The sequence below is a fragment of the Watersipora subatra genome, chromosome 11, assembly GCF_963576615.1.
Source record: "Watersipora subatra chromosome 11, tzWatSuba1.1, whole genome shotgun sequence".
Taxonomy (NCBI): Eukaryota; Metazoa; Bryozoa; class Gymnolaemata; order Cheilostomatida; family Watersiporidae; genus Watersipora; species Watersipora subatra.
The window spans coordinates 7019204-7045012 of NC_088718.1; the positions used below are offsets into that span (position 1 = coordinate 7019204).

Here is a 25809-nt window from a genome sequence, read left to right on the forward strand (position 1 = left end):
AAGGCAGTCGCTGTGAGAGTACTTTGACATCATAAAAACACTCACTGTCGATGGATCCAAATTGGTGATACTAGACTAAGCACTCCAAATTGGAAGTAAGAAAATCAGCACACAAATGTCACAACTACACAGGTCTCTGCTACAAAGACATTCTACCGTTACTCACTACTGTTTCTCCTTGAATATTTGCTTTCATATTAATATTTACATGCCAAGGATAGGTTGCTTGTATGAGGATGACAAAATAACTTTTATTTTAGTGCAACTCGTTAAAAATGTGTGAATTGGAAAGTGACAGAGAGCCGAAAGCGGGTCAGCTTTAACAAAATTTTTTAAAGAATGCATTACGAATCTGAGAACGTTCTATACAGTGATGCTCCGAATCGTCGAACTGGTACAGGCGAATTCGATGGCAGTGGGCAACTCCAAACCCATTCAAAGCATGGAAACGCAGTGAGTGAGGATGATTAATGCAGAAAATAAAAAAGTGTATATGTGCTTTTACAAAGTACATGATAAAGGCATGGCAACTCTTGCACTGACCATGATAGACATACTCATACTATCATTGACTATGATAGACATACTCATACTATCACTGACTACGATATACATACTCAAACTATCACTAACTATGATAGACATACACATACTATGATAGACACTCATTCTGTCACTGACTATGATCGGAGTATAACTAACTTGTTGTGTCACTGGGTATGGTAGATGGCCTGATCACTTCAAATGTTGTGCTCAGAGTTCCAGGCTGCACCTAAAATAACCAGAAAAGTCCCAAGGCCAGAGGATCGAAGTACACTGCAAAACTTATAAACAGAGCCATAAAAACAGTCATACAGAGCGACTTGTGAACTAGACTAATTTAGTTGAGAGTGAAGAATGTCACCTCTGATGTCTGGACACCCATTTTGGGGTTCGGATCTGATTTAAACCTGTAACCTTCACCAGACTCACTTTCAGGCAGAGTTCTTCGCACACCATTTATTGTAATAGTAAGCCCTCCAAATTTAAAAGGCTTCCTGCAAAACACCCTTAGCAAAATAAAGGCAAAATAAAGATCATTCCAATTGTTCAAAACAAATGTTTTATTACATAGCAAATTATATTACATTAACAATTATTTTATTACAAAGCAAATTATTTTTCAATAACAAATATTTTATTACGTAGTAAACTATATTACAGCAACAAATATTTTATTATATAGCAAATTATATCACATAAACAAGTATTTTATTACATCAACAGATATTTTATTTCGTAGCAAATTATATTACATTAACAAATATTTTATTACATAGCAAATTATATTATAATAATAAATATTTCATTACATTACAAATTCTATTGCATTAACATATATTTTATTACATAGTAAATTATATTACATAAACAAATATTTTATTACATCAACAAATATTTTAACACATAGTTTACTACATTTACTATTTCTGCTAGGCAGAAATGGTAAAAGTAGCCGAGTTCTTAACTTTTTGGAAATCATCGCCGGGGCTTTGAGTTAACCCCATTGCCAATGCATCACACTTCTTTAAAAAATTATTCAAGGTTGTCACAAGTTATTCGGCATGGCATCGTCATCGCAAAAATCTCTCCTACAGTTTTTTACACTGAAACCAACTCCATCAACCTATTATACCAAAGTTGATGACAATAATGATTCTGATCTAAACATTATGGTATGTATTTGATTTGCAGTGCAGATACGTTTTTTCATAATTAACTGTATTAGCTAGCGTTAGTTCATTCTCTTGTTTAAAAACTGATTGCTTTCATTCAATACTTCAGCTATTTTTTTGTACTTCCTTTACACTTGCTAATATTTTTCTTTTTTATATTTACTGCAGATTCGGAATAAAACAGAACCTATTCCGATTACGAAAACTAGAGACAAGTATTCTAACTACACTGATAGTGAACGCCTTGCAGTTTGCAAATATGCGTATAACTATGGCCCAGCATCTACTTTGTAAAAATTTCTAAATATTAAAAACTAGTCAACTGTACGAATGTGGCTGAAAGTCTACAAGGAGAAAGTTGCCACATGAAAAAATAAATATAAAGAAGAATATGATCCCAAAATCCATTTGGTGTCATGCTTATATGACAAGCATGATGATAAGCGCAGACGCCCTAAGACATTAGGAAACAAAATGGACAATCTTGTCATTAAGAAACTTCAAGAAATTCACACAGCTGGTGGCGTGATTAATCGGCGGATTGCCCTGTGCGTGGCAAGGGCAGTTATTTGCAAAAGAAACTCAGGTCTTCTTAAAAAAAATGGAGGTAGCGTTGAGCTGACTGAGGGCTGAGCAAAATCTCTGTTGAATAAAATGGGACACACACAAAAGAAGACTACTACTGGAAAGCTTCAGCTCTCTCCGGGCTACATAGAGCAAGTGTCGCTAACTTTTACGCATGCGATTTCCCAGCTTGCGATGACCAAAAATATTCCTTCGTGTCTGATCCTTAATTGGGACCGAACACCACTCAAGTATGTGCCAGTTTCAGATAAAACCATGGCCCCAAGGGCTCGTCAAAGGTAGCCATTAACGGCCTTAGCGACAAAAGAGGTATTACTGTTGTGTTAGCAGTGTCAATGGATGGTACGATGCTTCCCTATCAGCTTATTTACTCAGGTAAAACTGCTAAAAGTTTGCCACAGCACAAAATGCCTCTAGGCTTTAATTTACAAGTAAACCCAAGCCACTGGTTTAATGAGGAGACAATGATTAAATAGAATCAAGTATGGTCGAATGAGAATTTCATTCGACCATACTTGATGAAACAAGAACTCGACTTGGCAAACCAGATACATCAGCTATTCTTCTATATGACGCTTTTAGAGCCCACAACACTGAGGCTTTCAAGAGCAAGCTCGGCTCCATGAATGTGATCTGCGTGCAGGTAAACCTAGACTTTAAATTGATACTTTCTTAAATTTGTGTATCAGTTTTATAACGTAGCCAAATCCTATTTTTTGTTTTATTGTTTGCAGGGCATAGTTCAGGCCAATCAATATTCAACTGCAGTTTGTTTTATAGATTCCAAAGAACATGACTGACATCCTGCAACCGTTAGACCTCATAGTCAATAAACCATTTAAAGAGTTCATCAAATCACAATTCTCCCAATGGTAAGCATATAAATTTAAAATACATCGCAGTTGTCTGGCAATAAAATTAAACTGATACTCTTGATGAGTAAATACTAGCGTGTAATGGTGCTCTTTGACTAGTTATTTTGGTAATAGCAGCTCTATATCGCTGTCACTGTCTTGAGTAAATGTTAAAGGCAATTTTCCTGCTACTACATGGCTGGTAAGGCCGTTATCATCAGAACTCTCTTCGTGGCTTACTATTGCAAGGTTCTGCCGGTTGGCCAAAAATTTGTGATTGTAAAGGAGTTCTTGTTCCTTTTTTAAAACAGATATATGCTCATCGTTAGCAGCTGCGGTCACTTCTACCTCAATTTCGAGACCTCCCTGAATGATTGGTGATCTTCTAGGAATGACACCCGCCACCCTTGCTGTCATTGTGCTTCTGTGTATGATGAAAAAGCTGCTTACTCTACTTATTTCATGGGGTAGATGACCAACCGTTGAGCAGTCTGCGTTTATTAGCTTTACTGCAAATGGGTCGTGCAGATTATTAGGCTCTCTTTCACACTAAAACAAATAATGAAGCGGTAGGAATGGATAAATAAATATTGCATTTTACCAAAGAACCAAAGTAAAATCTAATTATTAATTTAGTAAATGGTTTTGAAAAAACCCATTACTTACCACAAGTTGTTGGTTCATCAAAAGGCCTTAAAATTGATGAATATTCGTGAAAACCTCTGGACGCAGCAAGAAATTTATAGCTTAGCATGATCAACTCGTAGTTGTCAGCTAAATCAAAACCTAAACACGTGGCGTACGCATGTGAAGGGTTAACTCTATTGCTAGCTGCATTCACGGATTAATTTATTCGCGAATGTGTTTATCCGCAAATTAATTAGTCCGCGAATAGGCATAAAAAAGGCAATTTGTGCGAAATTTAACTCCGCGAATAATTTCATCCTGTAGGGTATATTGCAGTTAGAGCTGTGTAATAGTCGTGCTTTGCCATATGAGCTTAATGCATTCTATGATTGAGCTAGTATGTCGGTTTACTAGTGTCTCAATGCACTATTTCTTATATAAAATAACTAAATACAAATTAATCCATTACCATACCATGAAAAAATCATTTAAAACAGGATATACTGTAAAACCTCTATTTGAACGCCAGGGCGAGTAACTTTTTAACCCTGCCAATACAGTTGCGCTTAATTACAGGTGGTGCTCAAATAAAGAGTAGCGTTGTATTTTTCAACTAGCTCATCAGAATTTTGGGAAGATAAATTTAACCTTTTTCATGGGCGAAGCGATGGTAATGTCGCCTATTATGCACTCCCTTTCAGGCAGATCGACATTAATGCCGCCAGCTTCAGCATTTTTGCTGAACCGCTTTTCATATACTTTGAAATATCAGACTGGGTGACACAAGGAACTACTACGGTTATACAATATTAGCATGGTACTGTTAATTATTTTGATTGTGTCGCTTTCAAAGTTTAAAAAAACTGTAAAGCTTCGGAGTTAACAAAAGGACAGCATTTTAAATTTTCAAGGAAGTTTTTAATGTTTTAGATTTATAATACGCTATAGCACTCGCTGCTATTACGTCGTATGGCGTTCCTAAACAGTATTCTCATCATATATCAAAACACTTCAAAGTCCTCACGTAGATTGTAAACCCCATTATGGACAAATCTAAATTGATATGATTTACACCTTAGTGATTTTAAACTAAAGTGTAGTTCTGATGATTGTGGCAAATCGCTAGTACATTGCCACCAAAATTATGGCAACCACTTCAGCAACCACGAAACAAATAATTGTTATCGATGTAACCGAGTCATTATTAGTACTATTTTGTGGACACTTCGGCTGATCACTTTCTATTATGGGTTCGTAAAGATCAATGAATGTCAAAGTGGCGGGCGAATAGAGGTGTTGTTCAATTAAAGGGCAGAGTTCAATTAAAGGATGGCGTTTATTTAAAGGGGGTGTTCAATTAAAGGGTGGTGTCAATTAAAGGGTAGCGCTCAATTAAAAAATTGCGTTGTATTTTTCAACAAGCTGTCACATATAATGGTTTTCTACTAAAGGTGACATTCAAATTAAGGTGGTGGTCAAAGAAAGGTTCAAATAGAGCCTCAACGATGGAAACTGTGTTGTCAATTGTTGAAATTCAGTACCTACGCTAACAAAGTAACAAATACCTATTTTGTTGTTAGAATCTGCAGTAAGATGTAACACTATTATGTAAACTACTGTATTGAATTTTTACCTTCGAAACAGACATATTGGCTAACTGCGTTGCTAACTGTCAAGTCTCTCTGAATTAAAGATGGTCTGAAAGAGACTTAACAGCAACACGTTTGGTACACTAAACTTTTGTGATGCTATCTAATGAAAACTTTGAATTTAACTTAAATGACTTTAGCTTATTAAACACACACCGAAAGCCAAGTTTTAATTTTCTACAAAACTTATGTTAATTTTGTTGTCTTAATTAGTTTATTATCTGTTTCCGGTTTAGCACTTTTTGCAAACCTTACAAAAACCTTTCTCAAACTGATTTGAATAGAAAGACCGAGCAATTCTGTTCCTGAAAGCGGCCTCTCGCATAATTGCCATATAGTGGCCATCGAGAACCGGCTCTTAAGCTCGTATCTCAATGGTTACTCTATCGCAAGGAAGCAAATTGCTCAAAATGCTGCTCGTATCTCAATTTTCCCATATGTTGAAGCACTAGCATGTTGAGGTATGACTGTAGTTGTGAACATCAGTGTTGAGTTTCGAACTCTCATGATGAAACAGCTCTCAAAAGAATTAAGGTGAAAATTGCCCGATCTCCAACTTGACATTTAATTCTGGTTTAACAACAAATCATACGTGGGTGACTTGAAATGAACTGTTTGTGAAGGAAGCACAGGCATCTCCCCTCCAACACTCGGCTGGGCTGTGGAAAGAACTATTTTGGCATTATTCCAATCTTCACCTGTTTTCTGGGTGATGAGACCAAAGTAAGTCACCTGCAATAGTAGTATTCTATGACCATCAATCATCTTGGAAACAATTTCTATCAAAATGCTCCCACTCCAACTGCCAGCTGGAACTGAAATCTCTATGGTCTTCTTATGATGTTAAAGAACTTTGAGCCATAAACGGTAACAAAACGGATTTTTTGTTAAATTTTAAAAGTTTAGTATTAATAAAATTATTATAATTTATTATTTATTATATTATTATTTATTATTATTTTATTATTATAAAAAGTATTATTAAAATACTTTTTCAATGTATCATATATTCAAATAAGCTGAGCATAACTCCGTGATATGAGGTCAAGTGGTTGCTTAATAGTTTGCGCTACGAAATTGTTGCATTGTATTATCACAATAAGTCTTGTATCACATACAACACAGCTAACAGGTAAGAAGCACATAAAGGAACTGACTTAGTTAGCAAGCCCATAGCTATGGGTTATTAGACAATTATGCGATTATAGCACAGCTAAAAGAAAGCGTGACTGCACAGCTAATATGTAACACATCTCCCTCACTATTCTGAGTTTATGGTTAGTCATGACCTTGCTAGAACTTAGAACTGTCAAAGTAATCAGGTCGTCTTCTATTACGAGTAGGATATCTGGGACTTTGTACTGGCCTCTCATCAGGTACAGATTGGGCAGGTTGGATGTTAAGATCATTTGAAGCTGTGATGATATTGTCATTGGTCGATGTATCATTAACTTGAAGTCTAGCTTGTAGCTGATTGGCATGTCGTCTCCATACACCACGGTCTGTTCGCACAGCATACAGTATGTTACCCAGCTTGTTAATTATCGTTCCAGGTATCCACTTAGTTCCAGAGCTATAGTTCCTTGCATAAACCAAAGAGTCTACTTCATACCGTGATGATGTAGAAGATGCTTGACCTGGTGAAAGAGTTTTCTTGTTCTGAATTGGTTTTAGCAAGGTCAGAGTATTTCTCGGCTGTCGTCCATGCAGAACTTCAGCAGGTGATTTCCAGTTCAAAGAGAGATGAGGCAAACATCTGTAAGTGGTTAAAAACAGTTGTAGGGTAGTCTTGATTTTCTCCCCTCCTGCACAATTCTTCTCTACAGATTGCTTAAGAGTCTGGACAAATCTCTCCTCTTCTCCATTCGATGCAGGATGGAATGCGGGAAATGTTATATGTTTAATGCCATGCATGGTGCAGAACTGGTCAAATTCATTTGACACGAATTGTGGGCCGTTATCCGTAACAATAGTCCGAGGAAGACCTTCATGTACAAAGATCTGTCGTAGCACGCCAATTGTGTCCTTAGAAGTAGTTTTTTCCTACATCTAGCATAGCAACGTACGGATATCGAGAATGTGCATCTACACAAACCAACCACATCTGACCTTTAAAAGGTCCTGCATAATCCAAATGAATTCGTTCCCATGGTAGTTGGGTGGACGGCCAACTTTGGTAAGTCTTGGCTGGGTCATTAGCACAGATTCGGCAAGGTTCACAAGCTTTGATTAGCTGTTCTATGTCTGCATTGATGCTAGGCCACCATGCGTATCGACGAGCAAGCTGTTTTACTCTTTCTACACCCCAGTGTGATGTATGCAGCAAGTCTAACACTTTACTCTTCAGGGCCTGTGGAATGACAACTCTGGTAGTGTCATCACGTTGCAAATGCACAGCCTCCTCATGAACAAAAAGAGACTCCCTCATATTCCAATATGGCTGCAAATGTTCATAGCTAGCTGTAAGCTTATTGGGCCAAAGGCCATTCAGTATCCACTCTTTCGCTACCTGTAGTGATGTGTCTTTCATGGTTTCTTGTTTAACAGCCTCATTGTCAAGGGGACCATGATCGAGCTCCTCTTGTATAGTGTGTGAGACCTTAATGCTCTCCTTCTCTTCATCATGGTCAAACTTCGGGTCTGCCCCTATAGGTAACCTGGACAAGCCATCTGCATTGCCGTGCTGTGCTGTAGGTTTGTACCTGATGTCATACTGATAAGCCATCAGTGTGAGGGCCCATCTCTGCAGTTGCTGAGCTGTTAAAAGGGGGATATTCTTTTCTGGTGAAAACCTGGCAACTAGGGGTTTATGATCAGTAATGAGCGTAAAACGTCTCCCATATAGATACTGTCTAAACTTAGTCACTCCATAGATGATAGAAAGCGCTTCTTTCTCTATCTGTGAGTAATTCTTTTGGTGCACGCTCAATGTCTTTGATGCATGTGCTAGTGGTCTTTCAGCTCCATTTTCCTTTTGTAGGAGTACTGCCCCAATTCCATAGTTAGATGCGTCTGTTGCTAGAACCAGCGGTTTACTCTGGTCAAAATGGGTAAGTTTGGTAGCCTTGATGACACTTTCTTTAAGAACATGGAAGGCCTTTTCACATTTGTCAGTCCAGTCAAACTCGACATTTTCACGAAGAAACTTGTAGAGGGGGGCTGCTTTGCTTGACAGGTCAGCAATGTATGAGCCATAGTAGTTGATCTTGCCCAAAAACGCCTGTAGCTGTTGTAAGTTCTGTGGTCGTGGAAGCTGTTCAATAGCCTCTATTGCAAAGGTCGAGGGAGTCTTGCCGTTCTTGTCTATTATGTGACCTAGGTATTCAACAGCATTCTTAAAGAACTCGCATTTCTCTCTCTGTATGCGGAGCCCGTACTCCTTTAGTCTAGCTAAGAGTTTGTCGAGATTAGACCAGTGCTCACTCTCACTGCTACCAGTGACAATCAGATCATCCAAGTATGCTGCAACTCTAGGTAAGTCAGCAGTCATTGATTCCATGCATCGCTGAAACTGTGCAGGGCTTGATGCCAATCCAAAACACATCCTGTTGTAGCGAAACAAACCACATTGAGTGTTGTTGACACACAACTTCTTTGCATTATCATCTAACTCTAGTTGCAAGTAGGCATCTGCCAGGTCTATCTTGGAAAAGTGTACCCCACCTCTCAACTTTTCTAGCAACTCTTCAAGGCTTGGTAATGGGTGTTGTGATCAATTGATATTTGTTGGTTCAACATCTTGAAATCACCACATATACGCACTCTTCCATTTGGTTTGGAAACAGCTACTATTGGAGCAGCATAATCACTAAAGTCCACATGTCCCAGAACACCAGCTTTAACTAATCGATCTAGCTCTTCTTTTACAGCTTGGCGTCTAGAGAATGGCACTACACGAGGTTTAGAAAAGCTTGGTGTGCTTCCTGGTTTCAAGCGTACTGGTACTTTTACCTTTGTACATCGACCAAGACCTGCCTTAAAGACATCAGAGTACTTAGAGGAGAGTGCGGCAATTTTGTCCCTTAATCTAATAGGGTTACTTCCTGTGACAGTACAGGTAACATCACAACTACCCTGTGTCAATATAGCTAGTCTCTGCTGCGAGAGACCGAATTTGTCACTCCAATCTAGACCAAAAAGGTTTGAACCTTGTGTTGTGTTTACAACAAGAAGTTTGAGATTTTGTTTTTCTACATCTCCTACCTTCACACTAACTGAACATTTTCCTTTAATCTGTAACTCACTCTGCCCATACGCTTTAAGATGGGTACTGACAGGTAAGAGGGTGGTGATCCAAGACTTTGGTAGCCTTGCAAATTAACTATAGAGCAAGTAGCCCCTGTGTCCCATTGAAACATTGCATCATGACCATTGACAACTGTTTTGATTCAAACCTTTCTATTGACTCGTTGGAAAAGATTACCTGAAACTGCATGTACTGAATGATAAGGTTCATTTGCATCAGTGAGCACACTTAACACAGAGTTTTCAACTGTCTTAGCAGACTGTTCTGTCTGACTTTGTGCTGCTGTCTTTGCCATACAGACAGCCTCAATGTGACCTTTGACCTCACATTTCCTGCAGACAAATGCTCTGCAGGGACAATTTTTTCTGTCATGTTTAATGTAACAGCTAGGGCAAGACTTCAACATACCTGTGTTTTGTGCATTAGCTTGTTGCTTTCCAATGGTTTGTTGACCTCGGTGTGATCTTTGCTTGTACTGACCTGACATTTTGTTTACTGTGTCTTCAATAGCTGGAGAAGTTGTCTCCCCCTTGAGAATTTTATCAGTCTCTGTTGTCTTGATGAATGCTGCAGCCTTCTTAAGAACATCATTAAGAGAGGGATCAGCATCAAGTAGACACTGGTGATGTACATCAGCATGTGGCGTCTCTTTAATGATTATGTCACGAATTTGTTCATCAACATAACTAGTGCCACAGCCTGTGCTTTTGCACATGAAAGCACAGTGCCGTGCGAGTCCACAAAGTTCTGCAGCCCAATCAACATAGGACTGACCAGTCTTCATCTTACATTGTGAAAATTCAAATCTTGCTGCCTGAACATGTATGGTATCTGCAAAGTGTTCATTAAGTTTCTCCGACAACTCAGTAAATGACTTGCTTGTAATATTCTCTGCGCCAAATAAGTTTGACAACAAGTCGTATGTCTCAGCTCGTACCCAAGATAGTAAGCATGCTTGTTTCTGACTGTCATCTACCACCCGATACACATTAAAGTGCTGATTGAAACGTTGAAGGTACTGGTTCCATTTTTCTTTACCCCTGTGGTATGCTTTAAACTTGGGTATGGCGACAGCTACTGGTATTGATGCAGCAATATCACTCTTGGTAGCTTCAAACAAGGAGATAAACTGCTTCTGTAGATCAGCGTTTTGCTGCTGGAACTGTTGTTGCTGTTTCTGCATAGCATCGATCAAAGCTTTTATGTCAGGATCCATAGCAAGCAATAAAAAAATGCTGGCTGTGAGTCCACAATGTTCGTTCCTGACACCAGTTGTTGTATTGTATTATCACGATAAGTCTTGTATCACAGACAACACAGCTAACAGGTAAGAAGCACATAAAGGAACTGACTTAGTTAGCAAGCCCATAGCTATGGGTTATTAGATAATTATGCGATTATAGCACAGCTAAAAGAAAGCGTGACTGCACAGCTAATATGTAACAGAAATATTATAATTTGTGCTCGTAGGATTATACTAAAGATTATAGCAAATATTATAGTAAAGATTATAGTAAGGATTATAGTGAAGATTATAGTAAAGATTATAGTAAAGATTATAGTAAAAATTATAGTAAAGATTATAGTAAAGATTATAGTAAAGATTATAGTAAATATTATAGTAAATATTATAGTAAAGATTATAGTAAAGATTATAGTAAAGATTATAGTAAAGATTATAGTAAAGATTATAGTAAAGATTATAGTAAAGATTATAGTAAAAATTATAGTAAAGATTACAGTAAAGATTACAGTAAAGATTACAGTAAATATTATAGTAAAGATTATAGTAAATATTATAGTAAAGATTATAGTAAAGATTATAGTAAATATCATAGTAAAGATTATAGTAAAGATTATAGTAAAGATTATAGTAAAGATTACAGTAAAGATTATAGTAAAGATTATAGTAAAGATTATAGTAAAGACTATAGGCTACTATAGATTATAGTAAAGATTATGGTAAAGATTATAGCAAAGATTATAGTAAAGGTGATCAGCAGTAAATCAGTATACTTGCTATTTGTATCCGAATCTATTATCCAGATAATGCTAAAGTGCAATTATGATTACAATTATTTTATCAGAAAGTATTGGTATTTCTCTATCATTTACAATTGGGTTTGATATTCGAGGTCATCTCAGCCAAGATGTTTCAAGAAAAAATTTTATCAAAAAAGCATCAGTAGTTTTTAAGCATTTGCGATTGTTTTTTATGTTAGAGATGATCTGACTGCCAGGATGTTTCAAGATTAAAACGAGAAAACTTGATAACGATTAAACGCTCAGATCAATCGAAAGTGAGATTATGATGTTAATAGTTGCAAATAGATCGGCAGAATAGAAGTTTCTGTGTAACACTGAAACTTGAACACAATAACTGATATCCACTATAGCGACCATAGCGCTTAGTGACATCATTTAACATTAACGCGTTTTAATTGCGATCAAAGTTGGTCGATTTTAATCTTGAAACATCCTGGCAGACAGATCACCTCAAACATCAAAAATGATAGAAAAATACAGATATTTTCTGTTAAATTTTTCTAAATTTTGAGAATGTATATTTTTATCACTTATGGGTGCATTTGAAAAACACAGACTAGTTGCAAAAACCTTCTTTTGTACTCCCTTTAGTCTATGAGTAATCGGGTACAGACAGGAAGTAGGTAATTCCAGCTCTAATTAAAGCATGATTTTATCTACTGGAAAAATATTGACAAAACTATGAGCTAACCAGAATGGGAGGCTGGCATAAAAGTTGTTTCCATCAAGTTGTGAGACGGGTGGGCTGTCCGTCAAATTGAACGTGAGAGACCAAGTCTGAGAGAATGTGAGAGACCAAATCTGAGAGAAAGCCTGAGAGGAAGTGACAGCGAGAGAGTGAGGATCAATAAGCATGGGAAAGCAAAAGAGAGAGCAAAGGCATAGCTATGCTTGCGAGCTTGTCAAGTGGCAAAATTCATCACCAGTCTATCGACAGTTTTTGCCCCTCTGCCTTATTGGTGTCCACTGTAGTTGGCCACATTATTATCGATGAAATGAGAATATCAAAGAAATAACCACTAGATTTTTTCATTATGAACAATAATTTCAATGCTTTTAAACACGTAAACTGCTTTCTAAACTTTTGCGTCTATTTTACATGTAGGTACATGTTCCTGTACACCTGTACATGCTGCACACTTGTATAGCACATTGTATATACAGTACTGAAATTCAAAGGAAATTATTGAAATCTGAAAGGCGAAACATGACTGAGGTGATAATTAAAAACGTCATGTCAATGCTAAATATTCTTGAGCCAATCAGTAACGAGATAGCAAAATGATGGGAAGCGCTTACCGACAATTCTCTGTAGATAAAAAAGAGGGATGGTCAAATTCCATTCAATAGATGAAAAAACTCAGTCTACATTTATCACTGATATCAAACAGCTAGGGGACTTAATAGGGGACTTTCATATCAACAGACTGAGTTCTCTAGATTCATGCATTAGAAATGAGACTGACAGTATAATGCTGTAGATACCCAAATTAAGGCTGTAGTGAGTGGAGAAAACTCCCTGAAGTCACATAGCGACAATAAAGTACACTGTACTACTGTACATTATATCGACTCTTACCTGCTACATATATGCAAGGAGACCTTTATATCAATTGACTGTGTGCTCTCATTCATGCCTTAACAAATATGCCTGACAGTATATTGCTATACGTCTCCAAATGGGGCCAACTAAACATTTGCAATACAGTTGATGCTGCGAAGCAAGAGGGATTACTCTAGGGATCACCAGATACCTGATCAGCAGTGCTTGACAACAATCGGTAAACTTTATGTTCAGTTGGGAAACTATTTAGCTGATAGCAGAAACACTACGAAGAAACAAGACCGAAGCATTTTAGATAGCAACCTTGGAGCTTCAGATTCAAGGTCAAAGTTAAGACAGCAATGGCTCTAATGACTGTAAAACCTTTATTTGAGAGCCATGGCGCTTTATTAGAGGCGACATTCAAATAGAAAGGGGTGCTGTATTTTTTTACTAGCTCGTCAAAATTTTTTGGCGATAAATTTAAATCTTTTAAAAGCGAATCTATGCTAATGCTGCCTATATTTTGCACTCTCTCGGGCAGGGCAACATCAATGTCTCTAATTACTGTAAAACCTCTATTTGAGCGACATGGTGCTGTATTTTTCAACCCTTCTCCTATATATAGTGGCGCTCTATTAGAGGTTTCGTACTATTAGAGGTGGTGCTCAAATAAAGGTTTTACGGTGTGTACTTCTACCCACCTGCTCCTTGGTATTAGCTGGAGTTGTTATTTGGGCTCCTAAACCAAGCACAACCTCCTTACATTTTTTAATTCTTTCTTGCTCCGCCTCCAACATACGAATCTGTTTCTTGTGATCGACGAGTTGTTCTTGAAGAGATTTGACTTCTGACTCATCCATTTTAGGGGCTTCTTCAAGTTTTTCCACAGAGGTAACTTCGGTAATAGATGCATTTCCCTTGCCTTCAACTCTGCAAAAGATTTACATGAATAGCTTTGTTAACTGGACAATGTCATAACCTAATACACAAACTAGTCTCATCTCGCGGCGAAGAAGCAGTATTTAAAATGGAGGTTCAAGTCTCACCAATAACCTAAGACTTGATGATGGTGGAAAGTTACTTTTTTGTGAAAAAATTGATCACTTTCCACGATCAGACAACTTTCACTATAGCTATGAGGCTATGTTAAAGCCACCTCGTTTGTGCACTAAGATACAGCAGGTATATAGTAAATATATTGTGCACAGGATTTTAGTAAAAACAAAAACGTAAAAAAGAAACTGTCATGGCAGCCTAATTATTGTCATGGCTACCAACCCATTTTCTCCAATCAATGACTATGTTTGGACTAATCTTTTGAAAGATTTGCACATGATTCGATTTGTTGACAATTTGAAAATTGAATGGAATGTTCTAGTGGAATATGTGTGTGCGTATAGAAACGTGAAATGCATCAAAGGCGATGCCATGCAAACTTTTGCTTCCAATGGACTTGCAATGTAATCATGCAGATAAACCAATCGGTACCGTAATTGAAACAAACTTTAGAACAATCTATTTAGTCTAGCCATGTCCAACAGGCGGCCTTAACCGCACCCGGCCCTCAGCTTGGTTTTTTGTGGCCTCCAAAGGCCAGCATATTTCAATTTTTTTTACAAGTTTATCTTTGTTCTTAGGTTATAGTTTGTGAACACCGCAGCTATGGGTAGTGCTCATAAAAATGCACCACCTAATACTATTGAAAATTTCAACTTCCCTATCTGCTTTTTGGAAATTCCCTTACAGCCTTTATTTCTATTAGCTGATTAAACATCTCAAACGGGAGTTCCCAATCTGAGCTGGGTAATGTTCTGTAGATTGCTGGATGCTAGCTCAATACGTATTGCTCAGCTACAATTATGGCCACACGCAGGAAGGTTGACCTCGAGGTAAGAGTATTTAATAGCAGTTGGAAATTGCAATACTTCATCAAATACCACGGGGAGAGCCAAGCAATCTGCGTTATATGCAACCAAGTAATTGCTGTGCTCAAAGAGCACGACATAAGGCGACATTATACAACTCGTCATAGCGCATATGAGCAATACTCAGGTCATGACAGACGCTATACGGCTCGCAGAAAATACGACTCGCTATCATCCAATCTGCAGCAACAGCAGCCACATTTTACAAGATATGCAGAGATTAGTAAAAAAGTCACAAAATGCAGTCTCACTATTGCTCAACTAATTGGTCAACAACAATTACCATTTCACCATGGAGAATTTGCTAAGGAAGTAAGCATTTTTTAAATTTATATCAGATAAGAGTTGCATAAAACAACTATAGGCGCGGAGTTGTAGACCTTAAAAGACAGAGGCAAGTTATAACTCCTTGCATAGCCTGATATACCTAAAGCTAAAAATCAAGATTTCAAAAAAAGTTTGTGTGGTTTGCCATTGTTATTATATTTTAGTAACTATCAATTGCATTTGTTTTAACCTTGCTTTTTTATTTAGGCACTGGCAGTGTTTGTTGATGAATTCTGCCCTGATAAAAAGAGTAATTTAGAAAATGTTGCTCTGTCAAGAAACACCATTGCAAGAAGAGTCGAAAATCTGAGTAAGGACATTGAGCGTACAATGAAAGCCCAGATTAAGAAGTTGGTTTAGTTCAGCATAGCATTAGATGAGAGCACAGATTTGTCTGACCAGGTCTGTATTCACTGGTTGCAAGTTGGGGCGGTTAATGTTAGGCGACTAGTTATGAACATCTGGGGGTGTGGAGGGGGCGGTGTAAGCCTCCCAACAGGTTTTTCTCATGTAGGGCCTCTCATGTGAAATTTAAAAAAAATTTATCGGAAAGTATCAACATTTTTATATTTTTTCAGATTAGTTTTAGATGATGTGACTGCTGGGGCGTTTTTAGATTTAAATAGGCAAAACTTGACTGCAGGTAAAATGCTCAGAAAAAAGACATCTTCGTCTTTTGAGCGTCTTAACCAAGATCAATTTTGCCGATTTTATTTTAAGTTCATCCAGAGGTTTCCACACTTTCGATGGGACATGGCCAAGCGGATGTTTGGTAAAAATTGACCTTTTGCAAACCTTTATAAAAGTCATTAATAAGAATATTTTGCCGCTGATGATAATAATGATGCCTAAGAACTACTAAAAGTTGATGTTTGTCTCTATGATTTGGAACAAATAACTGTTCGAGTAAATGATGTTGAGGTCGAGTTATCTGAAGCAATTTATCATTGTGTGGAAACGAACCAAACAAATCCGTTTGAGTTAACCTCGTGTTTGAGATGAAATGTTACATTTTATCCGAGGGCGAGTTATTCGAGTTTGACTGCACTTAGCCACAAAAAACTCCTAAAAAGTTGGGGCGGCTCAGCCGGCCAGCCACCCCAGGGAATACGGGCCTGTGTCTGACACTTTTCAGCTTGCAATTATGATACGGGCATTGATAATGAGTTCAACTTTACTGAGGATTTCCTAACAATGAGTAGTCTTCAAGGCACAACAACTGGAAAAGGTATTTATGGGAGTCTATTAAAAGAACTTGCCGAGTTCAACCTATGACTGGAGAAGATGTCTGGCGTTTGTACTGATGGAGGATCTGCAATGGCGATGAAAAACACTGGACTAATAGGTCTTTTGATCAGATCTCACTGCTGGGATGTTCCTCTTGTGGTGTACCATTGACAACTTCACAGCGCAAACTCTGAGAATGGATCATGTTATAAGTCTGGTTGTATCCACTGTTAACTTTATTCGATCACGAGCATTGAACCATCGACAATTTAAAACTATGCTTGAGGAGATATAATGTGAATACAAAGATGTAGCACATTACTGTAAAGTCAGGTGACTCAGCAGCGCTAAAACGCTGCTAAGGTTTTACAGTTTGCTACCAGATATTGATTCATGCATGAGAAACAAGGGTTGTGAGTGTGATGATTGCAAAGATCAATTCTGAATCACTGATTTGGCATTTCTAGCTGATATCACAGAGCATATGTCAGTAGTGAGCCTTCAGCTACAGGGTAAGAAACAGGGCATAGCTTAACTCTGGAGATACATCACTGCATTCGTGACAAAGCTTGAGCTGTGAGGGCCGCAACTCCGAGAGGAGAATTATGCTCACATCAAAACTCTGTCAGAGCATCAGCAGAATGGCCAATGTGTTGAGGTCAACTCTGAGCATTACGCCAACATCGTGTCAGATCTATCAGCTGAATTTGCAAGAAGATTTTTTCAGTTTGCAGAAACTGAAAAGAAGATAAAGATATTTGCCAATCCGTTTTCTGTCAACCCTAGCAGTATAGCAGCCAAGTTACAGATGGAGCTCATTGACTTGCAGGCTAATGAACGTCTTAAACAACAACATCTCAGCCACGAACTCATAGAGGTTTATCATGATTTTTTCCCAGCTGGCACATATCCTGCTCTACATGAATATGCTCTTCGAATGGTCAGCCTCTTTGGCTCTACCTACTTATGTAAGCAGTTCTTCAGTCCCATGAAGCATACCAAAAGCAAATATCGCACCAGACTGGGAGCATCTAGCTCAGCAGCTCAGGATTTCATGTTCAGAAATTATACCTGACCTAGACAGGATTGTACGAGAGAAGCAGTACCAAGTGGCTGACTGAGAGTAATATTCTCAGTATCATAACCAGTGAAAACTTAGCACAGCAATATTTCTTCAACAAAGACACCGCACATAAATTTCAGATGATGCTTTTTGTAATTACATGTATATGTATTTAAAACCAATATTTTGACGCATTTGTGATTTTGTAATTACATGTAGTTAAAGCCAATATATTAATGTATTTGTTTTTATTTTGTAATTACATGTAGTTAAAGCCAATATATTGTTGTATTTGTTTTTTTTTGTAATAACATGTGGTTAAAATAAATATATTGACTGTGGAGAATGAGAATTACACGTGTTGGATGGAATAATGTTTTGCAATATACAAAATTATGGTAATTTAATTATTTGTGATATCCGTAGCAGCTATGTGTGGTCCCTAGCCTAAACTTGACTTTACATAATGGCCCCCACTCTAAAAAGATTGGTCACCTCTGATCTAGTCGAATATTAATTTAAAAACACGCAGGTTAGCATAAACAAGCATACACAACAAAATATATTCACCGAATTGAGTCAATATGACAGTGGGCAGACAACTTCTCAACTAGTATCTCTGCTTGACCCTTCGACGCAGAAACTTTGATAGACCGAGTCACTTCAGCTCTGTCTTTATATACTTTGACGGTGAGAATATTCAAGTCCTTCACGTCGTACTTGTGTGCAACCTCCATTTTATCTACCATCTGTAAGAGCAATGAGGCAACATTTTGTGTCTGAACAGAAATCATGCTTAAATGACAACACTGTTATTATTTCATTATAGAACCAGAATGAGACTAAATTATTTTATGACTATTTGCTTAGAGGCCTCAGCAGGTGCCTCTAACCTTAAGTGAATATGAGCAATACCAGCAAAAGAACACCTAAAATTACTTCATTATAATTAATTTACTCGCCCGCCCAAAGTTTATATTCTTGTAAAATTATCATTGTAACTTGATTAGATTTGAAAAAGTACATGAGTTCAGCAATGTCTTTTCTCAACTGTATAAAGGGAATTAAGACACTCTAAAGCGTGATGTGTGATTTCATCATGCTTTAGTGAAATAGCTTTGTACTACCTTGTGCGTTTCATCATGATATCCGCTTGACAGCGCACTCATAGCTGAGAAATCTAACTTGCAAAATGACACAAACAGCAAAGCTTTTAAAGTTGTATATATATTTAATTATATAATTATAATTATATGTAAACCATTTGTTTTAGTTGAGACCTACAGCTTGATGACTGCACAAGCATAAAACTGATAGCAGCTAACCAAGATGAGTACTCTAAGTACTGCTCTGTTACTTCTATGTATATAAATAATCTCAAAGTTTGTCATCTGTCGTTCGGTCTGTTCAGCTAGTCTGTCAACATCGGAAATTCAGCTAGTATATAAATAAATCTAATACCCATAATATGAAGCCTCAGTGTTGTTCTGTCTGTCGTCTGTTGTTCGTTTGTCCAATTATAGCGGTAAAGTTTTAGCAACGAAAAATCACCTTCTTACTGGATTTAAACTCGCGACATTCAGATCGCAAGTACATTAACAAGCGTGCGTAGCCACTAGGCTAAATCGTTTTTTTATCACACCCATCGCTCTTATTATATACTATCTATCCTTTGTCACAAGTGCACAGGCTAAATGTGCAGTTTTTATTATTAATTAATACAGTGCTCCTTGGGTTACGCTGCTCTTGTTTACAGTTTTTTTCACTTTATGAAGTGGAACACAATGTTTTTCATACTCGCCATACAAAGACTTTTTTTTTCGGCTTTTTGCGCCATATAATATTGACAAAAAATTCTATCGAAATTCAAATTTGGCAGTCAGTGTGCTGATTACATTGAACTAACACAAATGCTGATATGCTCTTCGCCGAAATTCCTCTCAAAACGCCTAAAAAAGATACACTGCTGCTTTTTTCTCTATCTCAGGTCAGCGTTAATCGTTATAAGTTATAGTGGAGACAAAACCGAAAACAGAGGGCGATAAAACTTTAGCCAATGACAGAGCTGAAGTTTAGTTTACTAAGTAAAATACATACTAAAACCTAGCATTAAGTATGCATTTAGTAACCTGAATTCATTTAAGTTCAATTCAATATTTATGTTATATGTCTGTTTCGAAAGTAAGTATTCCTATCGGTACATACTGCACACAGTACATTGTTATATTATATTTTATTGCAGTTCATAACCACTAAATACACTAAAGTTACTGTATGGAACTATAGTTACCAAGTTTAACATATTATTTTGTTATGAATTTTTAGTATGTACAATACAAATATAAAATTTTGATGATTTTTATGAGAGAGTGTTTGCATTACACAATTAGTAAGGGTTTCTATATCACTCAATACGCCATTTTTGCCTTACTATGCCAACACTAAGACAAATTAAAATCATATAATTGTATACCAAGTAAGTTTTCATTGTATTCATAGCAAAACAGACTTCATTTAGTGATTACTTGCTAATTATTTTACATTTAAAAACTTCTACGGTTGTTTCATCTTTTCTCTTAATTTATTTCATTTGCACAAGACACTTTTTCATGATATGAAATTTAAAAGTTACATTGTTTGAAAAAGCTTGAAAATCTTTAGAGCTGTTTTATTTTTTTCTTAATTTATTTAAACTGGACCAGACACTTTTCTCATGATATGAAGTTTGAAAAATATAATGTTTCCTGTTGTTATATGTCAAATAAAAATAGATTTTTAGTGCAAAAACATTTTTATTACCTGGGCAATGCCGGGCATACATCTAGTATATATAAATGACTATAGGCCTTTAAATATATAGGCCTCAAGAATATATTCCCCTAGAAGAGTTCCCCTGGAATAAATCTAGAGAGCCCTTGTCTGCTCCATAGAAGATGAACAAATTAATGAAATGGACTGCAGTGGTGCGGGACCAGACCATCAGCTAAGTGGCAATACTCGTACAGCAGCTGACGAAGCAAGTTTAGCAATTGCGCGACAAAAAGCTCAGGTCTAAAGAGGCCACCGTAAGAGAACCTTTCAATGATGAGGTGTGGGGCCAAAAGCTCGTCTACAAAGACTGCCCTAGCTAAAAGCCACAGAACCAGGGAAACGGCGTAGGGCCACAGCAGTAGTTCCGACTACTGATTTCACTAAAACCCCAAACCATTTCAGCTCCAACAAAAGACGCTCTAGCCCACTGGTGGAAGATACCATGCCAGGTTGGACTCCAGTCTGAAAGGGCTTAAGACTCAAGAGGTGGCGGAGATTTAACACAAAGGAAGTCTGCCTCAACACCCTGGATGAGGTGGCAATGAAGGAGCCTTCGCCCGTAGCTATCCAGAGCTACTACGAGGCTGTAGGAAAACTGGATCCTAGATACCTGGAAGACAGCCTGGTCGAGAAAACACCACCCGGGCTTGAGTGAGTCACACCAGACGGCGCTGCCAGGAATGCACTCAGAAGCAAATCCGAAGAACTTCAGCCTGTGGGTAATCAGAAGCTTGCTGTAAAAGTGGCAAGGCCGACTTACACAGTGCCCCACTCACTCTGAGCTGAGCCGACACACCAAGAACCTACTCCAAGAGTGTTTTTACTTGAAAACATACACGGCAGCGAGTCTGAAGAATCCTGGTCGGTACATAATCGGAAGCCTGTCTTAAACGCGGCAGGGCTAATTTTTCTTACGCCCCCTTCCGGTCCAAACAGACACACCGGAAATCTACCCAGGTAGATTTAGGAATGTCCAGTCCCAGAAATCTTGCTGAACTAATCAGGGCACAGACTCTGAACCTACCCCACTCTATGAGCTACATACATCCTCCCTGAAGAGCTAAATGGGCGATCCATCCAGCTCCTGATCGATATTGGGTGTACCACAAACTTGCTGAGTAAGCAAGTGTTCGACAAGACTCACAAAGCCCGAGAGACTTTCTCAAGGAGTGTGACCATGGTGTGAGTGTGCATGAGTGTGTCTCATGGCCGATGGATCTCGATACATAAAAACTGAGGAGGTCTTCATGGTGACCCACAGCAGCAAAAATGCCATCATGAAAATGCCTTTTTTAATGGCCCACCAGTGTGATATGGAGTTTCAGGAGCTTATGGTTTCATCGACGAGTGACCGTTGACTTGTACGGATAAACACGAGCGGCTGCTACCCGGCAAAGTACAGGTGGTGAGAGACATGGTGACACTGGCTGGACAGAATTGGCTGTTCTATGTCAGGTCACCACCCAAAACTGCTATCCATTGGGGCTGATCGAGGATTGCCCAGGACAGATGCCACTGGCTATGGGCTTGAACCAGCCTAAGCCGGAGGAAATCGGAGTCGCCCGGTACCTGAACCTCATGAATCAAACCCTTACATCTCCGAGCCAACGTCATGGTTGACACATACACAAGTGTGGAGGACTACCAGAAGATGAGGAACCAACCCTTTCCGACTTAGGTCTTGCAACACGGAGTGTGAAAACACCAAAGACAAGAATGCCAGCTCATCTGGAGGACCTGTTTTTAGCAGCCAAAGAAAATTTCACGAAGCCACGTGGCTAGAAAGGTTGTTTCCACATGACCTGATCATGTTCAGCACTGATGAGGGAGATGTGTGATGGACCTCCGAGGTAGAGCACTCCATTCCATTAAAAGAGAAAACCCGGCCTATGCGTCAATCTGCACAACAATTTGGAACAGAGAAGGAAGATAAGGCAGGGGGACAAGTGCAGGATCTCATTATCAAAGGATTTATTGAGCCCTCTGGAGGCACTTAGAGCTCCCAGGTGGTGTTGGTTCAAAAAATGGATGGGTGTGTTGACTACCGTCAGCTGAGTGTAGTCACCCAGCATGATGCCTACCTCCGTCTCAGATCGACAACAGCCTTGACACTCTCTCTAGCAGCAGATTGTTCAGTACACTGAATCTGGTCAGTAGCTACAGGCAGATGAGGTTGGATGCCGATGCTCAGATTTCAACAATTGCTACTTGCTCCGGTCTGCAGAAATGAAAGGTTCTGCCATTCTGACTGATCTCCCACTAGCCATCGTCCCAGGTAGATTTAGAGAGTGTTGCACGGCCTTCACTGGAGCACGCTGTTATTTCCGCTGAATGATATAATAGTCATCGCACCAGATTATGACATGCATTTACATCAGCCGAAGGAGGTGGTTTAGTGACTGAAAAGAGCCAAACTCAAACCCAAAAAATCAGCTGCAAGCTTTTCCAATCACAGGTGTGCTACCTAGTTCATGTAGCCATTGCTGAAGGGATGGCTGTTGACCCTGAGAAAACAAAGACAGTCCAAGAATGGTTGATTCTCCAGAGGGCTCAAAGAGCTGCAAGGTTTCCTGGGCAAGGTAAAATACTACTGTCAGTACATACCAAGCTTTGCTGCCATAGCCCGGACTTTGCGCCAGTTGGCGAAAAAGGTGAGAAGTTGACGTGGGGTGAGAAGCAAACAGCCTTCGAGGAGCTGAAAAAACGTATTTTTTTGGTGCCTGTCTTGGGATACCCAATCTGATCCAGCCATATATACTGGACACTGATGCGAGCAAATGTAGAGTGGGTCCAATATATCCATGGTTCAGGACAGCGGTAAGGGAGTGTTCACATACTTCAACAAAACCTTGTCATTCGCAGAGAGGAACTGCTGTGTCATCCGGAGAGAGTTGTTGGCCATGGTCAAAACTGTGAAACATTTCCAACCTTATCTCTACAGATGAGAGTTCCTACTCTGAATCGATCATGCTCTACACCGCTAGTTATGCAGGAGAAAAGAGCCTTCCAATCAAAAAAGCCAGAGTGCTGGAAGTTGTGGCCGAATTCCAGCAGACCTACCAGAAGAGAGCTCACCATAGAAAGCCAGGCATTGTCAGGTAGACTGGAAAAAAGCCCAACAGTCGTGTTAGGGATCACCAGAACCGCTTGCAAGCTGTTGGTTGCAAGGCACAGCCTGCTGCTACTACAGCAGCCAGAGGATTGGTCCAGGACAAGCCTAGGCCACCCTGGGCCTCTGTGAAATGACTCAGATAAAAACTCGAGGTGATGCCAGCATTAAACTGGCCTGGATGCAGGCTACAGGCCTTGACCTGTGATCATGATATATTGGTCACTCTTTTGGGCAGAAGAGCTGACCAAAAACCAGTTAAACAGATCTCTTGAAAGACCAAGAGTTCTAGCAACTACACAGAATCCGACCATTTCTCCGAATACGACCGTACGGAGTGTTAGAGGACCGGAACTCTCCTCACAACCAGCCTCAATAGTGTGCAGTCTGTCCGCCGGCAATTAGAAAGACCACCGTGTGGCAAATACACATTTTTGCCCACTCTGGTGTGGGAAGGACAACCAGCCACTTCCACCTGACATGGTACTGGCCAGAGATTCTAGCGGTAATGAGCAGAGAGGTCAAGAGTTGTCAAGTATGCCAAGCATGGAGAGAAAACACAGCCGGCAGCAGGCAAAGGTTGTATGCAAGATGCCCCTGCAAAAATTGGCCATGGACTTGGTCAGACTACTATCGACAATGCCGAGAGAAAGCAAGTGGATACTGGTGCTGTGACTGACCACTTCACCCAATTTAGAGACACTTTGGCCCTACTGAAAGCCTCAGCACTCGTTATTGCTAGCACTTTTGACGAACGAGATTTCTAATATAAGGGCTTGCCGAAACAGATCTACATGGACCAGCAAGAGGCACAGGTTGAGAGTCAGCTAATGACCGAGCTGTGCCAACTCTGGCGTGTAGAGAAATCGCACACCACCCTATACCACCCGCAGGCTAACGGAGTGGTGGAGCGTAACAACCGGTAGCTAGGTGACTTACTCCAAGCGCAGCTGCTGACCCGAGGTAGAGGAATGAGATACAGTGTTCCCCCAACTGATGAGGGCATAGAAAAGCACACCCTACTTGGTGACGAGAGAAACAGCCAACCTGCTGATGCTCGATCAAGAGTTGCACTTACTCGACCAACTGAAGTATCATCTCCAAGTCTTAGAGGCTCAAACGACACATGAGTATGTGGTGGAGACGCACAATCGGTTGGTGAAAGTTCATGTTAGCCTCAAAGAAAAGCAGTTGGCCGTCAGTCAAAAAACAAGGAAGAGCCATCCACCCCTATACGCATTTGGAGACTGGCTATGGCTGGTGAATTAGCAATTGAAGAGAGGAGACAACCCCCGGCTACAGGTGAAATTTGTAGGATTAGTCCAAAGCATAAAAGCTTGGCCTAACCACATGTGCCTGATAGAACGCCAGGGATAATCTTTTATTTAGAACAAGAGTCGGCTAAAACTCTATCAAGCCTGCACAGAAGAGTTGGGATGAGTGCCAGCAACCATTGAACTAAGCTGAGGCCCCAACATAAAGGAGGCAAGGGCAAGAAAAAGGAGGTAGAAGCCGAGCCGGAGACAGAGCTAGAGTTGGCTAACCCAAAGCCAGAATCTACAAAAAATCCGAATTTCAGCCAAAACCTGAAAGCTTTGGAGAAAACTAAAACACGAACAGCTCAGCACTCCGGAACAGCCAGCCAGGTATCAGAATCCATAGAAATCAGCACCAGAAATCATTCAGCACAACTCTCAGCTGACTTGGACTACTTGGCAGCCTGATCAATATGGAGAATGGGCGGGGTTATCCACAATAACGGCCAATTCGTAGTAAGCTTCACGAAAGAATACAGAGGCTGAGAAAAGGCGCCAAGCTCGGAGAATAAGTAGGACCAGGTCATTTGCATTTGAGCACCATGACGAGCAAGGACTATCTGAAATACTTATTGATATTCATCAGCCGAACAGTTTGCAGCATTCCTACAAATCTGTCATCAAATCGGTTCAACAAGGTAATACTATCGATTCTCTTGAAAATATGTTGAGCCAGATAGAGCCATCCGAAGCAGGAGAGGAAAAATTCTTGAAGGGACTCATAGACTTAGACGAGGAACCTGTGGCTGTGTGTCAGAGCACA

The 25809-nt window shown here is 39.3% G+C and overlaps 1 protein-coding gene across 1 annotated transcript in view; it reads right to left on the bottom strand.

Annotated features, from left to right (window-relative positions):
- LOC137407764 (uncharacterized) overlaps nt 1-25809 on the bottom strand; it is a 63042-nt gene that overhangs the window by 8293 nt on the left and 28940 nt on the right. Inside the window, 12 exon segments of the mRNA XM_068094146.1 lie at nt 703-772; nt 905-1037; nt 6023-6162; nt 9193-9473; nt 10157-10324; nt 10715-10853; nt 13970-14198; nt 18381-18559; nt 21232-21334; nt 22703-22778; nt 23226-23316; nt 23550-23724. Coding sequence (XP_067950247.1) covers nt 703-772; nt 905-1037; nt 6023-6162; nt 9193-9473; nt 10157-10324; nt 10715-10853; nt 13970-14198; nt 18381-18559; nt 21232-21334; nt 22703-22778; nt 23226-23316; nt 23550-23724 — 1784 coding nt within the window.